General features: G+C 43.8%; 1 protein-coding gene across 5 annotated transcripts in view; it reads left to right on the top strand.

The window, feature by feature from the left end:
* VWC2 (von Willebrand factor C domain containing 2) overlaps positions 1–17344 on the top strand; it is a 171762-nt gene that overhangs the window by 70783 nt on the left and 83635 nt on the right. For all 5 annotated transcript variants that reach the window (XR_012901848.2, XM_075921688.2, XM_075921687.2 and 2 more), the window contains exon 3: positions 5213–5342. Coding sequence is in view for 4 of the 5 variants with exons in the window: in XM_075921688.2 (XP_075777803.1) it covers positions 5213–5342 (130 nt within the window). In the remaining variant the exon portion in view is untranslated. The remainder of the gene's footprint in view (positions 1–5212; positions 5343–17344) is intronic.

The raw sequence follows: 17344 nt of genomic DNA, 5'->3' as shown, positions 1-17344 counted from the left end.
ATAGACAGCTTTAATGGAATGGGGGCCAAAAGAACAGTCTCTCAACTGTGATTCAAATGGAATTCCTCAATGAAGATGGACATACCAATATGGTTCTTTATGTGTAGTGGACTTTTAAAAAAAAACAAACATTCCAGTGATCATCATTACTGGGCTTTTTTACTTAGTGTCAAACTGGGTACTTCATAAATCACTTCAGAATTTAGTCTTCTACACTTAATGACACTTCCCTCTCCCCTGCAAAGGGTCAGAAATTAGAATAATTTCTAGAGCTGTTTGTTAACATCAATTAATAATGCTGAAACCTTAACTGATCCACCTGCATCCTATTAGGTAAAACTCCAAAGCTGCTGCAGATTTTGCTTTATCATGACTTTAGTCCTATCAAATAACTTAATTTATGAGCAACTCACTTGAAATTCTGGAAGACAACACATCCAGATGGATTTCAAAGCATTTGTGGTACTTTGAAGCCACAGAGAAACACCAAAAAAGGTGGATGTATTAATACTTGTCAGCCTAACTATGTTCATTTTCTCTTGGGAGGGGTGGGGGGAAGAGGAACTGGAATGAACATTACTAGAGAAACCAACCAAAGAGTACATGGATATAGCTTTATGGATTTTAACTTGATTTTCAGAAATGCAAGGAATGAAATGAACACTTTCTGGATTTTTTTTGTTAAAGTTCAAATAAAAATTTTCACTTTCTGTAACCCAGGTGGATTTTTTTTCCTGACGGCCATGGGGGGAGGGGAGCCTAAAGCAAAGTACTTTGGTATGCAGGCTGGGCCACATCCTCATTTGGTGCTGTCACAGCTCAATTTAATGTCACAAAGCTCCACTGATTTCAGCAGCTGAGTATCTGGCATGCTGCCTGTATTATGCTTTTAGGGACACCTTAACTGATCCACTTATGTCCTTGCATACTTATTGTCAGGGCTGTTCCCCACTCTGGCACTCCAAGTGCAGAAGATGGGGGCCTGCAAAGACCTTAAATACCTTGCCTCTCTAGACTCTGCTTACAAAAAAACAACAACCTCCCCAGAGTCACAGCTGCACTGGCTCTAAGGGGGGGGGGGGGACAGGGGAAACCAAAGCTGCCACCATCAAGTGATTTCACCCTAAAAAAACAGGAGGAAACACATGAATGCCTTCTTCAGGGGTATACCCAATCTCTGTTGCCCCAAAAGAGCTTGAAAAAAGAGAAACAAGCTGCAGTCTCTGGTAGCTGACCACCCAGTCTTAGGCACGCAAATACACACAGACACACCCCTCCCCCCCCATTACTTTTCCGGACTCAAGAATCAAATCATCACCGTAAAAAGTGATTTTTTTAAAATTAACAAACAAACAGATATACTTGATGATAAAGCATACTTGGCTGCTAGGTGTACAGAACAACTAAGTAAAACCAATTAAAACACAGAGAATCTCTGGGAGCAACTCTTTGTTAGTGAATGGGGGAGGGAAAGCATTAATTCACACAGAAGTTTAAACCAAAATTAAAGAAAAATCTGATCGCAACTAGATACCTTTCCCTCTGCTCATGATACATGCTGATCTGTACTTCAAGGTGTAGTTTGCTCCCATAGCCAAAATTTTTATAGGCAGGGTAATTCTGATCCTTGCATTTGCTCTTTCCAGCACTTTGTAGGAATTCCTAAGGAAGAGCAGACCAGGTATCTATCAAATTCAAATTTCAGTGCTGTATTCCTATTGGTTCTTTTGGTCCCTTGGCAACACCCTTGCTAGCTACCTGAGTTTCACCCCTTAGTCCCCTGGGCTGTGTCTAGACTACATGGCTCCATCGATGGAGCCATGTAGTCTATTAGGGTTGTAGGCAAAGGCAAATGAAGCCACGATTTAAATGATTGCAGCTTCATTTAAATGTACATGGCTGCTGCGCTGAGCCAACAAACAGCTGATCAGCTGTTTGTCCGCTCGGCGCACTAGTCTGGACGCTCCCGCGCCGACATCAAAGCCCTTTGTCGGCAGCCTCATCATTCCTCGTGGGATGAGGTTTACTGGGGCTGCCAACAAAGGGCTTTGATGTCGGCAGGGGAGCATTCAGACTAGTGCGCTGAGCGGACAAACAGCTGATCAGCTGTTTGTTGGCTCAGCGCAGCAGCCATGTAAATTTAAATGAAGCCGCAATCATTTAAATCGCGGCTTCATTTGCCTTTGCCAAAAAAACAAATCTACATGACTCCGTCGACAGAGCCATGTAGTCTAGACATACCCCTGGTGCTGGCCAGCACTCCTATCCATCACACTTATTGTATTTGCTTTTCTGAGGTGTATAAATACTTTTCTAGTACAAGTGTTCGTAATCTTTCTGTTAACCTTCAACAAGTCAACCTCTGCAATTTCCTATAGGTTTTATGGCTGCCTAGCTAACTAAGTCAGATGTATCTGCTTCTTATTGGTTCTTTTATATATTAGCATAGGAAGAGTTGCTGTTGTGGTGATTAATATTACTTAGCACTTACATGGTATTCTTCATTCCTAACTCTCAAATGGATTTACAAAATAGAGTAGAAAAATGAGCACATAAAGGATTATTACATTGTACAACTCCTATTCATGTTGAAGAGCTTGTATGGGACTGCTCTGTCTCATAGACTTACTGAATATTTGCACAATGTAATCCAAAGTGAAGGAACTGTTATGGCTGGCAAGAGCCAGTGCTTGTGGGGAGCCAGCTCTTAAGCCAGCTCCCTGAATGTACCGGCTCCCTAAATCTCTTCCTTATCATGAAAGTGCAAGGTGCTTCTAATTAGCAAGTTGCAGTGAAGTATGTACCATAGATCACATGGCAGATTCAGGGAACTGGTAGAGCATCCAAGGAAGAATATCTCACCTTAAGAACTGTAGAGCAAAACTTCATGTTAGAGATCACAGTTCTCATTACATAATTATGGTAAATATTTCTTTGAAATAACCTGCCATATATTATATGCAAAAGTGTTCATGACCCATATCATCATAGCATCTGTTTATCATAAAGAGTTCAGTTTCTGAAGAGTGTGATATTCAAAAGCACGTGATATTTAAGAGGCAAATGCATCTCTATGAAAATTTATCTGGTCAGAAGTAGACTTTTGAAATCAGGATTGTCTCTCCTCCACAGTGTCATTAATACTTTATTATATGGCTTCTTGTTCTGGGTAACTTATGCTTTGTTGAGGCAAACAGTTTTGTCAAAAGTTGAAATTTCAGTAAACAAGCTGCTGAATTAAAAGAAGCTTTATTTAATCTTATAAAATTTTATCCTAATTTTTTCAGTGTTGATTGCTGTTTCAAATACAAGGATATAAAAGTTGGTTGTACTGTATTATATGAGATAATTGAAGAGGGAATACCCATTTTTGTTCACAAGCTGTCAGAGAACAGAGCTAGATTCATCACTTACTTAAATGTGCCCAAGTTCTGTGAAGTCTATGGAAATGTGCCAATTTAGACTCTTGATGAACTTAACCCCAAGATTTGATTACTTGATTGAGGTTGATCTGCTGAAGAAGATCTTAAAAGGAAACGATCTATTGTGTACCTGGGTAAGCACCTGTAACCAGATGCTCAACCAGAGTTTGTCAAATATCTGAATCTCTTGACTTTTACAAATTGGTTTGGAAATGTCCTCCTGTTCTTCTATAGCTAGGGCCCCAATCAAATTCACAGCCCTCCTCCTAAAAATTCCTCCTGTGAATTCTGCTCTTTTGTGTGCTTTTATGCTGTACTAGACAAGTGTTGTTGGCGTAGACCAGCATTTCTCAAATAGAGGGTTGTGACCAAAAGGGAATTGCAGCGAGTGGGGGAGTCACTTGATGATTTTTGGGGAAAGATATTGCTACCTTAACTTCAGCACTGCCTTCAGAGCTGGATGACAGCAAAGGGGTGGTTGCTGATGGAGGGTGCACCACTGTTGGCATTGGTGCAGAATTAAGGTTGGCAGTACCATACCATGTCATCCTTACTTCTGTGTTGCTCCAGGTGTTGCCTTCACAGCTGGGCTCCTGGCCATCTGACCAACTCTGAAGGCAGTGCCTCTGCCAGCAGCAGCAGCACAGAAGTGAGGATAACAATATCGCCTCCCACACAATCTTGCAACTCTTTGTGTTTTGGAATTACAAATGGCATGAAAGGAGGAGGCAGAACCTTATCTGAGCACTTCAGAACCTCAAGTTTATTTAAAGAAACAGGAAAATGTTGGGTGTTGAAGATATTTAGATCTTGAAGATGGGGAGATGTCACTGGAAATTGCGTTCTAACAATGTCTTTCCTTTAACTCTGTGGAGTTGTACCAATGTCATTGGGGTACTGTAATAGTAGTCACACTCTCAAATGAGGGCGAGACCAGCCCTATGAAATGGCCCTTATGTGCCTAATATCCCTACCTCTTCTGAAGGGTATATGTGCACTTGAGACTCGAGACAGGTGTATGCAGAAGAGGATAAGGGAGTATTGTATTAAATTGAGAGCGTGGTAAGGGGTTACGTATCCTGCAATTACTTGCATGTCCAGCTTGCTCTTGTTCTATTTAAATCAATGTGTTTTTTCCCCCATTGACTTCATTAGGAGTAGGGTCAAGCCTGAGTTTAAATGGTACTTTTAAGTAAGTATCATTTTTTCCACTGTCCCACAAAGCTTCTTTAAACCACTTATGCTTTTTAACATCTTCAAAACATGACCTTACTTTTATTCCTCTCAAAACGTTTCTATGTGTACACTTCATCTGGTATTTTCCATAGCTACCAATATAATTTGAGGGGAGAGAACTTTTTTTTTTGGTCTGAATTTCCTGTGGAGAATGTTGGGGATTTGGTTTTTATCAGGAAAACATGACCACTATGTCAGGAAAAACGTAATCATAAATCTGTTTTTAAATCGGAATTTTAGTTTAATAAAAGACTAGTTCTAAGTTAATGCCACATCAGTCCTTTGGAGCCAGGGGAACATCTTCCAACTATTGCTTAATGGTCTCATGTGATTCTCTTCTTCAGAACTTTTTTGCTTTGCTCAGTTTGGAGCTTAGATTCAGAACAGTGCTAGGGGCTAGCCTGGTTAGTGCCCTAAACTGAGACGCCTACTTTTGTTGAAACTGTAGAAGACAAGATGCATGTAAAAGACAGAGGAAAAGACAATACAGGAGGAAAGGAAGAATTAAAAGGATGAAAATTCAAGATTAAAAGATGAATGGATTTGTGTTGCAGGTTTCCCCCTGTGAGAAATGCCATTGTGAAGCTAATGGTGAAGTGCTCTGCACAGTATCAGCTTGTCCTCAGACTGAATGTGTGGATCCTGTGTATGAGCCAGATCAGTGCTGCCCCATCTGCAAAAATGGTAGGTAACTAATGCAACATCCACATGGTTGGTTTTTTTCCCTCAGAGCTACCAGTTCCTCATATTTCTTTGAATGAAATTTAATTGTCCAAGGAGATGTGCAGAAATACAAGACAGCTTTGTGGAGTGGAATAATGTGTGTTTTTTTTTTTTTTTTTTTTTTTTTAACTAGGGTGGATTTATAATGATCCCCCGAAGATTTTGTTCATGAGAATCTTGTGTGACATCAACACCAGTTTCTGGTGATGTGTTGTGTGTCTAAGCATAGTGGGCTTGGCTTATGTGCCATACCGAGTCTAGGCTCTGTATGTTTCTTCCCAACTGTAATGCCCAGTAGCTGAGGCAGGTAAGATGGCAGTCCAGAGCTTATAGTAAATGGTGGATTTGTGATTGGGTAGCCAGACATACGGTCAATCTGCAATTCAGGGCAATTATCTGAGTTTGCACAGGTGGCAGTAGCTGGCACATACAATCAAGTCAGTGAGTTGGGGACAGGGTCTTCCTTGCCATACACTGGATACACAGCTGTGTAGGACATCAGCAAATTTGGGGCACTACTGGGTTTTAATGCCCACCATCCACCTCTTCCTATCTCTGTTCTACGGCTCTGCTTCTCTGGAGAGAATCTAGTTAACTTAAAGTGAAAGCCTGCCAGACCTATTAGCAGAACACTGAACCTGCGGAAGAGCCATTGAAGTGGTAATGAAGCCATTTAACAGGCATTTGCCAGCCCAAAGTATGTACTGTCAGCTTCTGAATTTACCAGAGTTTAACATTTGCTTTAAAAAAAATCTCTTAAAAAAAAAAAAAATCACATTTCCCCTCCTCCCCTGCCTAGGCTGCTGTAGGGCACCAATGAAATAGTACTGCATAGGGTCCCATAAATCCTAAGGATGACCCTGGTTGGTAGGATTGCCAGGTGTCCGGTATTTTACCGGGCAGTCTGATTTTTTTGTGCCCTCTGTCTGGTGGTAAAAATTCAGAAAATACCAGACATGTGCAATGTCCGGTATTTTCTGTTTTTCCAGCTGGGCGCTGGACGGAAGCCTGACAGGGGGAGCGGCTGGGAGGCAGGGCCGCGATGGGCTCTGGGAGCCTTTGGTAGTGTGCAAAAGCTGGTGGGGGCGGGGGGCTTCTGCACACAACCACAGGCTCCCAGCGCCAATCGCAGCCCCTCCTCCCAGCTGGGAGCCTGTGGTTGCATTCAGAAGGCAGGTGGGGGGGAGTCCCAGCCACTCCCCCCGCCTCCGCCAGGCTTCTGCACACAACCAGAGTGAGCCCCCGGCGGGGCGCAATCGGCGCTGGGAGCCTCTTGTGTGCAAAAGCTGGGTGGGGGTGAGGGGAGTGTCTGGGAGGCGGGGCGCAATGGGTGCTGGGAGCCCTCAGCTGATTGTATCTGAGGAGGAGTGATGCCTTGGGAAGGAGGAGACGCCCTCTCCCTGCTCCTGAGCACTGATCAAGCACGTTGTGGCACTGTAGTCCAGGAGAGAAGCCCGCAGATGCTTCGTAGTTGCGTTTAGGCGCCTTCCATGGGCTCTCAGCCAAAACTGACTGGGGTGGAATTTCTGCTTCTTACCACTGGGACACCCAAAGACCTGGCTATGAGGGAGTCACCTTCCTATACCTGGCCGTGCCCCCTTCTCTCCTCCCCCCCCCCCCCCCCGCCACTGTGTTGTCCCGGGATCTGCCTCTCTCTGCTTTGGGTAGCAGGTGGCTGCTTTGCAGTGCAGGCTCTGCTGCCTCTCCCTTTGTTCCCAGCTTGGTGGCTCTTCGTAGTAGCCACACAAGATGTGTGTTTGGTGAGGTGGGGTGGGTTGGTGTGTGGGGTTTTTTGTTTGTTTATTTTTGCCTGTGTGTTTGGTATTTTTTGGGAGACCATCTGGCAACCCTACTTGTTAGGGAGGCAAGGTCCAGTGAGGCAGGGTCAGGCAAGATGGCAGGGCAACCGAGTCAGCTGGAGCAGCAAGGCGGTCTAGGCAGCAAGGGGCCTGTTGTGCAGAGAGCTTCCTCTTCCACTACCCAATGAGACTGCTGCCTGTCCATCTCATCAAGGGTCTGGCTGCAGTATGCCATTAGTATTACAGCTGTGGGTCAGGCAGAGGTGTTCAGTGTGTTGTCTAAAGATGGTGCCTGAGGATTGGTTGCAACGCTGAGGTCCTGATTGCAGCTTTCCATTACTGAGCAGTAGAACTTCACTTCTCTTGCAGAGATTTTTTTTTCCTCTTGAGGCAAATCAAATGTACCTTGTTGAGCTCATTTAATTTTCATAACTAAATGAATTAAACTTTCTTGTTGAATTGAATATTCTTCATAACTAAGTTAGGTAAAAAGTTTCTCTACCCCTAGCAAGGCTTGCACTAGATCAAAGTCTTTATTGGTTTAGAAAAAGAAATGGTAAGATACGTTAACTCACCATTTACACAAAACAAATAACTGCAATATGAAGTGAAACTGTTTTTAAAAGGAGAATCATTTACAATTATACAAATAATTATGAAGTCTCATATCATTTTGGTAGAATATATATGTCCATTACATTATCTAAAACAAGCTAATGAAAATTGTGCAAAAGCTAGATGGAGAGACCATATACAACTCTGTTATGTCTGCACTTGACAATTCTTTTGGTGTGCACCCCCAGCTTGGGTATAACTAGCAGTGAGGCACTATTTCAGTGAAGATACACCTGTATTCTGTGGATATGTACCCTACATTGCTCTCTACTGCATTGCTGTTTTATGTGGTGGTGTTTCTCACTGCTGGATTCTTTTTCTCTGTACAGACTCCAGCAGCAGGATTTCTGGCAGTGGGAAGACAGCAGGGAAAGGATCCAGGAGCGCTCTCCTAGAGATCAGACACTGTACAAGTCAGGATAGAGGTCCTATGGGGGTGTGTTCTGGTCAGCTGAATAGGTCCCCCTAGTGTGTTTAGGAATGATTGGAGAAGCATCTATAAGGTATTTGCTTTCAGTATCTGCTGTATTGTTTTTAGCTCCTGGCACAGGGGCTGTAGCAGGGAAGAAGCCTGTCTCAGCATAAGTCTACACAGCAGCAGGGAGATTTGCCTACTAGTGCTGGGGATCATACACACACATGCTTGCTGCTGTTTTTAATGCATTGGCTTAAGCAGAGCTAGAATAGCTGCAATTGCACAGTTGGCAGATCAGGTTAGTTGCCCAAATATGTACCCAGAGAGTTGGGTGGGATTGTATTCGAACAGCTAGTCCAAGCTGCTGCCCATATCTTTTCAGATGCACTGCTATTTTTTTAATGCACTAGCGCATGCAGAGCCAGTGCACACATTTCTACTCAAGCTGGAATCACGCTTCCCAGCTACTGTTTAAATGTACTTTCTGATTTAGGGTTTGGGCTAGAAGAGCAATACACTACATCCATATCATCCTTTTCAATGGATTTTCTGTGAGTAGAGTTCTGAGTGTGACGGATTCTGTGATTTCCCCCCCCCCCCCCCCGCTGAGGCAAGTGTGGCTGACTCAAAGGCTATGCAAGCGGCTGGCTCTACGGCCAGCTGCACTGGCCATTGTACAGCCTATGGACAGCCAGAGTAGCAGTGGCCCCACAGACATGCTTCTCTTCGGCAGCTTCTTTGGCATCCCCCAGCAGCAACCCTCACCCCTTCAAGTTTTAGTCGTGAGTCTTTTTAGTAATAGTCATGGACTGATCAGAGGCTGTGAATTTTTGTGTATTGTCCATGCCTATTATTAAAAAGACCTGTGACCTAAATTATAGCCGAGGGCTATTCAACTTTGGAAGCCCCAGGGCCCACAATGATACTCTCAGCACATGTCGAGGGCCGCAACTTAAGTGTGGTTGCATATACATGCAAATATACATGCAAATGTATGCAAGTAGCTTCTTTCACACTGATGGGCATGAATACAAAGCTCTTCCCACGATGCCCCAGCACTTCTTCCCGGGGGATAGAAATGCCGACACCCTGTACCCTTCTGTTCCAGCCAGCCCATCCGCTTGTGTCTTTCAGTGCTCGCCTGGGAGATGCCTCACCATTGTGGAGCATGTTCCCAGAGGAGGCCATGTTCAAAGGATTCCACCTGTGGGCCGCATCTTGAGCCCCATGTAAACCCAAACCGAACTGCGGGCCGCAAACAAATGGGCCGTGGGCTGCTTGTGGCCTGCGGGTTGTGTGTTCAGTAGCTCTGTTATAGCCTTAGCCATAAGGCATTTAATGCATCTTGAGCTTCAGTAACATGATTTATTTTTCCCTCAGGCAGGAAGGTAATTCAAAGTGGTGGGTACCTATTTACAATAATTTGACCACGAATGAGCTGGGAGGAGGAAGTGGGGCAGGTTTCCTTCCACCTCTTTATTGCCACAGATTTCTCTCCCTTCAGAGAAGGTGGTGGCCATGTATACTGTGATCACTCTGAGCAAGTTCGAATGAATTATCCCTTCCTGTAGTGTAAGAGAAATTGATAGGAATCCTGTTATCCTAATTATTGAACTGTAATTGTAACTGCATGTGCCTTGTATAGTCTAGTCACTGACACAATTTCAGACAGAAGTGGCTGGAGCTGTTTGTCAGTTCATCTCACTGGAAACATTCACAGGAGCGAGAAGGAGCTGAGAATATTTTTCCTTAGGTTTCTGACAAGGAAAAATGCCATAAACAAGACAGTCTGTGAGAGGCATAGCTCTTCTGGTTCAGTGAAGAAGTTCATAAAGAAGTGTCTCTGCAGGAATAGTGTTTAAAAAATATCTGGATCTTTGTTTTCAAAACAGGGATGTGGTTGTTTAGAAGTATGGCACCTGCACAATTTAAAATTGTTGTCTTTCACAGACAGAAAAGGAATATTGATGAAAGTGTTTAACGAATATCTGGGCAAACTGACTGCCCTACCTCATCCAGTCATATGGAAGCCTGGTGGTACTATGGTGCACATATGTAAGGAATTTGTATTTCATTGCAAAGTTGCTCTCAAAATGATGGTTGTCCTATCATCTTGCTGACCAAGAGGACTTTGGGTGAGCACATGAGGATCTCCTCCATGGAACCTGGGAGGTGAGAGAAGACCAGCTGTATATGTAAGTGGCTTTTGTGGAGCAGGCCTACCAACAGGGGACAGGAGAGATGAAGGGTGTTTGGGGCTCCCAGGTCCTTTAATTAGCTACTGGAGCACTCTTCCAGGTGCTCTGAGAAGTGCTAATGGCTGGGGGGGGGGTGTCGAGGGGTATGCCCCCGGATGGTCCAGAAGCCCCCAAAATTTGGGTCACTGCCCTCTCTTTCTAGGGCAAACACAGCCCGTAGGCTCAGTTCATAGCAAATGTGCCTCTCTGAGTATATACAGCCTACAGGCCAAGTTCAAAGCACAGTTCCCTTTAGCAGGGTATATACAGCCTGGAGGCCTGGTCCAAGCGGAAACCTCCCAGTTGCTTGGGAGCTGGTTCGTTGTGGAGTGGGGTCCCAGCCCAGGGTCCTGTTGGCAGGGGAAGGTTCTGCCTGTTCAGTGGGGATTCCTGCCAAAACACTCAGAGCTCCTGGAGGACAATCCTCCACCCTGAGCTCCTTCCTTCTGTTCCTGGCATGCTGCTCAGCTCCAGTGGGGTTGCTCGGTTGGGTCAGGCCCTTCTAGGCAGCCTCTCTGGCTGGGCTGTCGCTGCTGCTGCTCAGGCGGCAGCTGTTCTGGAGCTCAGGCCTGAGCTCCTACTCCTCTGGCGGTCAGCCCCCACTGAACTGCTCCCAAGGCTTTTATAGTCTGTCTCCAGTGGGAGCATGCCCAGCAGGGCTGTGGGGGGGGATGGGCCTTCTCTGTCAGCTGGGCCAAGGCCATTCGCTTAGTTTCAGTGCGGGGCTGAGGTGCCCCATCACAGGAGGGCACACAAATGCGAAGCCACCCTCCCCTTCCATGTGACCCAGGGGCCTGTTGAGGCTGTCTGCTCCACTGTTGTGGAGTACCCTATAGTCCAGGAGATCATAGAAAAATGAACAGGCTCGTTTGGTACAACACACTCCATAAGCCCTTGTGTTCTCATTCCCTGTTCCTGAAGTGAACACAGGAGGAAATTGCTGATCTTTGTGGCAAGTGGCAAAATCCAAACTTCTTGATTTTCTTGGCACTTAGTGATACACTGCAGTTTCCTACCTTTTCCCTGTTCAGAGAACTCAATGTCAGTGCAACAAGAGAGACAAATGAAGTGACCATACCCTTTGTAGATAAGACCAGGTATGGAAATGGGACTAACAAGTTTGGAAAATGATTAATGGAAGCATGATAGACATGGAGATGTGGGAATTCAGTCTATGCTCCTACAGGAATATGAAACACTGTACATGGGATAGGCTGATAGGGAATCCTGCCATGCTCTAGCGCCACCCTGTCTAGCATTCTGGTATGCTGTTCCAGGAGACAGAGGTGACTTAACATTTATCCTTAGCTATTTACAGCTTTTCCATTAACTTTTCTAGTCATGTTCTGTGCACCAGTTTTACTTGTGCATATGTGCACAGTTACATTTTTGAAATGTGAAGTCTCACTCCATTAGTCAAGAAGGAACGTAGGTATTTTGATATTTGAAAACATTTGGATGTAGGAAAATAATGTTCGTGGAAAGAAAACGGTTTATAGAACAGCTCTGCTCTGAGAAGCAATCACAGTATGTAAAAACAGTACCTTCTTACTTAAATGTTTTCCTCTCTGCATACATTGAGTTCTATCTTCTTGGCTTAGTGACCGTGATTTCTGTTGTCTAGCAGAGTTATGAATACACATTGGCTCACCAGGAAGAACTAGCTAGTTTGCTAATTGTTGAAGAAAAAGATGAGAAACAATTTGTCCTCACAATTCAAGGTATGGTCCACTGTAACATCTAGATACACAGGCTTTGGGGTTGTTGTCCAGGAAGCAGGGGATCTGTTCTTTGGCCTTTGTATAGCGTAGAGGAAAACTGTCTCTTTGATACCAGGTTTAAGTCTCTAGTTTTGCAACAGTGAGCCTTTCTTTCCTGTTGGCTGTCAGGACTCCTTCTAGATGTTTGAAATTCTAATCTTGTATTCCTAGACAGATGGTGATATTTGCATACATAAAGTGCCAAGCAGTGGGTTGGAGAGGTAACTTGTGAAAAAGTTGTAAAACAGGAGTGGGAACCTCTTTCCCATCATGGACCACTAATCTCCCCATCACTGCCCTCCACAAAAGTCATGCGCCGCATAAAGCTCTGTGAAGGAGAGGGAGATGTGTAGAGGCTTGGGTCAAAAATGAGGGGTTCAGGATGCAGGAGGGGGCTTCAGGCTGGGGTAGAGTGTTGGAGTGTAGGAAGGGGTAAAAGCTCTAACTGGCTCTGGAGTGGGCTTGGAGATGAAGGGTTTTGGGTATTGGAGGGGGTTCCAGGCAGGAGGTTGTGGTAAGGTGCAGGGTCTGGGTAGGAGTTTGGGTTTAGGAGGGGGCTAAGGGCTGAGGCAGGGGGTTGTAGTGCAGGCAGGGATATGGGGCACTTACCTTGAGCAGCTCCTGTTCAGTGGGGCTGAGCTCCATGGGCCTGTGCCACTGCTACTTCCCGAAGGGGCCACAGCCAGCATGTTCCCAAAGTATCTGGGGGGTGCAGGCAGGTGGCTCTGTGCATTGCCCTGCAACTCCCATTGGCCATGAATACTGGCCAGTGAGGTCAGTGCTTGCAAGCAGAGTACTAAGTTTCCTTTGCTGCCATGAGTCAGAAGTACCTGCAGCTCTAGCCCAGTGAGTGGGGAGGAGGGAACAAAGCTGAGGGCTTCTGTCCCTAGGGTGGAGACTTGCCATGGGCTGGATGAAATTAAGCAGGGTGCCAGATGCTGCCCATGGGCCGGAGGTTCCACGTCCCTAAGTGTTGGTGCTAGGATTGTGCCACTCTGTTTTGGATCATCCAGGAATGTGTGTGGGTTTAGTTAAACTTGGAACCAGTGGCAGGTCAGCAACAGTTCCACAGGCATGACAACCCACAGGAGCAGACCCAATGACTGTAAAGCAGACCTATTTTCCAGGCTGTGTCATATGCAGCAGTAAGACCTAGTAACTGCTTCTGTCTTTTTTGGCCTGGCGTGGAAGCCATTCTTGTTAAAGTTGTAGAGTGCTAGCACTTGATCACAAGGAGTGTAATTCAATCTGAAATCCCTTCAGGGCGTCCTCTGCAGCAGGGGCAGTTCTTTGAAGGATGAGACTCTCAAGTATAATTTGTGTACAGCGCTTAGCAAAGGGATGGATCAGTAACTTGTTGGAAATCTGTGATCTTTCTCCAGTTTTGTCAAACTTTGCTCTGCAAGAAATTGTAGATATATTAGTCTCCTGGATGCCTGAACAAAATAGATGGCTAATCATCTGCTAGGTTCTTCAGGAACTTGGGAGTATTGTCAAGTTCACAGGCTCTACCTGTTTTCATTGTTTTGACTGTCCTTTTCTGTTTATTCGGCAGTGAGGCTAGAAGTCTTCAGTTTCAGGTACATGCTGTTTGTATTGCTGCCATTTTGTCTTCACCTCTCCTTTGAGCTTTTAGTCCTGATCTGCTTTTGTTGTATTTATCAGCTGCTTGAAGAGACTGGGTAATTGCGAGCTAGTGGAAGCTTCTGCACAGCACCAACTTTTTAGATTGCACCCAGAGTTTGTGGCTGGGTGTTAACATGTTTAGTTGGGCAGGGGCCCCCACTCTTCTTCTTCTTCTTCTAGAAGCATGTGAGCCGCTTCTGGATTGCCACTTCATTCATGTTGCTTGAGGAGTTGTGCCCCCTCATCTAGGCAAAGAATGTAGCTCTTATAACAGTTACTTGGCATAGACCCAGTGGCAGCTTCGTAAATTACTTTTGTGTACTGCACATGAGGTTCCTCAGTAGAAATGGTGTGTTGCATACAAATAATGGGATATGATCAGTCAGTGAACTGTGTAAAGCCAGGCAAGTTTGCTTTCCAACAGTTCCAGAAGATTTGTATTGGTGCTCGCAATACATATGGTTATTCCATCTTTGAGGGTCAGAGGATGTTGACTACACCAGTTTTTTTAAAATATCTTGATTGAAGTGGATAATGGCCTGTGCTGATAGCACTCAGGAGATTAGCCCCTCAAAATGGAAAAATACCCCATTGTTTTGGGTCATGGGTGAAGTGAAGATAACTAAGTGAGGCCCAGTCCAAAAGATCAACTACATTTTGGTGTGTCTTGCTGGATCCCCAGACGGTGTGGTTACTATCAAAATTTCCAACATACAGTACATGGCGGAGTGTTGGTGCTTTGGGAGAATACTAGGGTTAGGCTAGTGTTGGATTTGGGGCTCCTACACATTTGCAGCTCTGAAATCAATTTTCACAGTATCCTAATGGTCTAAATTAGGTGTGTAGTTCTGTATCCGTAAGATCTGCTCTAATATACATCGTATGTGCATATGCTATGTGAAGAGTAACTTGGGGTTCGTCATAACTGATGTTAATATAGCTGATAGAAAGGGAGTCAATGTGTCTCTCCTGAAAGCATATTTGTAGCCTGTTTGGAAGGTGGGAACTGGAAGAAGGGAGCGTTTAGCAACTGAAATCTTCCATGATGATCATGGTTAAGATCACTGACATTGCTTGAGAGACTGTGCTGGACAAGATTGGAAAGGTTTTGCAGCTTTAGTTTCTCCTGCAATTGCAGCATAGGTATTGGATATGCAACAAGAATGTAGCTGCTCTGTACTCCCAAGATTCAATATAATTGATAGTTTCTAGAACACCAAGTTTTACTGGATTCATTAAAGAAGTGCAGGACATTACAGGCAGCTGATAAATTATTCTGCCTATACTAAAGACCTGTTTTTCCCCCTCACTTCATTTTTACACTGGTGTAACTCCATTGATTTCACTGGAATTACTCTTTATTTATGGCAGTGGGATCAGACACAGACACAATTCGGACAGGTTGAAAAAAACCCCAGACTAACTTGGGATTCTCTTTTTACTAGAAACACTAATGAAATATGTTACTACTTTGTTGATGGCTTGTGGGTTCTTAATGGTGCAAAGTGAATTCTCTTGGTTGCCCATTTCACTTTTATTGTCAATGAAATCTCTAATAAGCTTTTCTATATATTTGTCTCTCACTTGAATGGTTGTTACTCCAATTATAGTGTCTGTCAGTAGGACTTCAGTTAAATCAGTATCACAAATAGATGTGGGGGAAAAAATAAGTTGTAAGATCCAAAGACGCTTACTTCTTTCGAAGACTCCCCAGACATTTTCTTTAATACCACAGTTAAGGCAGTTAAAACAAAATGAAGTTAATGCTTGTCTCCCTACGTCTCTGCCAACAGATAGAACTGTTGACTCCTGTATCAGCAGCCACCTCCTTCAGCTATTCTCTCCATAATGTGAGAGGAGTGAGGGCATGCATGATAGAGCAGACTTGTATGTCCTCTTTGTCATCAGAACTTTGGGAAATTATGCTATTGTCCTTTTGAGCCCATGCACCTATCATCACGGAGCCACAAATGATTTCCTGCAGCCCCACTTCTCCACTGTACCAGAGCAAGGCTTGGAGCAAATTATTCACCCTGCCCATAAATATTAATGTCCTTACGCAGTATGCTTAAATAAAACATGGTGGTACTTCAACTGTGTGTGTAATATGCCTTGACTTGCCACCGTAGATGGGACCAAATGTACTAAAGAATAGTTATTTAGCTATGATAAAGGTCCAGGCAGATGACTGTAAATGTCAGGACCTCAGATGCTCTGCAATTTAAAATAAGTAATTTATTTGGTTTTTTCATTTTAATTGCCCTGTTCCGAGACTTTCAGAGTGATGTTGTTGTTTTAAAGGAAGTTTTATAGTTGAGTGAAGTTTTTATTGAGATTCTTTGGCCTGTGTCTCACAGGAGATCAGACTAAATGATCATAATTGTCCCTTCTGGCCTTTTGAAATTATTTCATGGATTCTAATGTTAAGGACCTTGATGCAGTTTGTGGTATGGGGTGAACCCTTATTTTTGTTCTGCAAGTACAGTAACTACTCATTTAATATATGCCCGCTTAACATGTTTTTGCAATAGCATGATTTTTGGGGGGAACGTTTTTCAGTTAACATGACTGTCCCCGAAATAACATAAAAATAATTAAGTGGTGGACTATTTTGTGCGGTGGTATAAGCTGGTGAAAACAGCGGTAATACGCACGAGCAGATGAATACACGTGGTCACAGTACTCTTCCGCTCACTCACATGTTTATCTTTGTGTTTTAACAAACTGCAGCTACTTGTGCTGCTAGATATCTAATGTTGATGTTGACAACCCAGTACCAACAAAAAATTGACTTTTTGCCGCCACCACCACCTGAAATGCAACCCCCATATTTTCCATTATTTGTAATGGGAAAATTGACCCCGTATAACACATTTTCACTTAGCACGAACATTTTCAGAAGCGCATCTATCGTGTTAAATGAGGAATTACTGTAAACCAATCAGCCTAATGGGAATCTGGGGACAAATCTAATCTGAGTGCTACCTCCTTGCATACCATGTACACCAGGATTACTGGTTCCATTTTACTTTCTAATTGATAATATACAAATAAATGTAAATGGTAGCAAATGTTTGCTGTGTGTGAGAACCACTTGACACAATTGCTCAGTCATGTAACATTCTGTCTTAATTGTCTGTTTCATAAAAAATTATAATATGGATAAACCGTTAGCTAGAAAATCTTAGTATGTCAGTAGGAAAAATACAATAAGAGAGTCATTAAAATAATAGGAAGAGATAAAAAACTGGCAAATATACATCTGGGTGAAACAATGGAAAAATAATATCTTGTGGGGAAAACAAATGTAAAATTTTGCCCCCTCTTGATTTGGTCAAACTATTTTATGCTGCACTCATCTAGGTAAAGTCAATAAACTAAACTGTCTACACTTCAGTTGCTACAGCAACACAGCTAAAGAACGGCATTGTGTAGTGAAGACACTTCCTAAAGCAAAAGTGGTTTTCTATTGCAGTGGTTAATCCACTTGTTCAAGAGGCAGTGGCTAGAA

Source organism: Pelodiscus sinensis, chromosome 2, assembly GCF_052426305.1.
Source record: "Pelodiscus sinensis isolate ZL-2025 chromosome 2, ASM5242630v1, whole genome shotgun sequence".
NCBI lineage: Eukaryota > Metazoa > Chordata > Testudines > Trionychidae > Pelodiscus > Pelodiscus sinensis.
The sequence above is the reverse complement of the archived record's forward strand: the minus strand, read 5'-3'. Positions and strand labels throughout refer to the sequence as shown.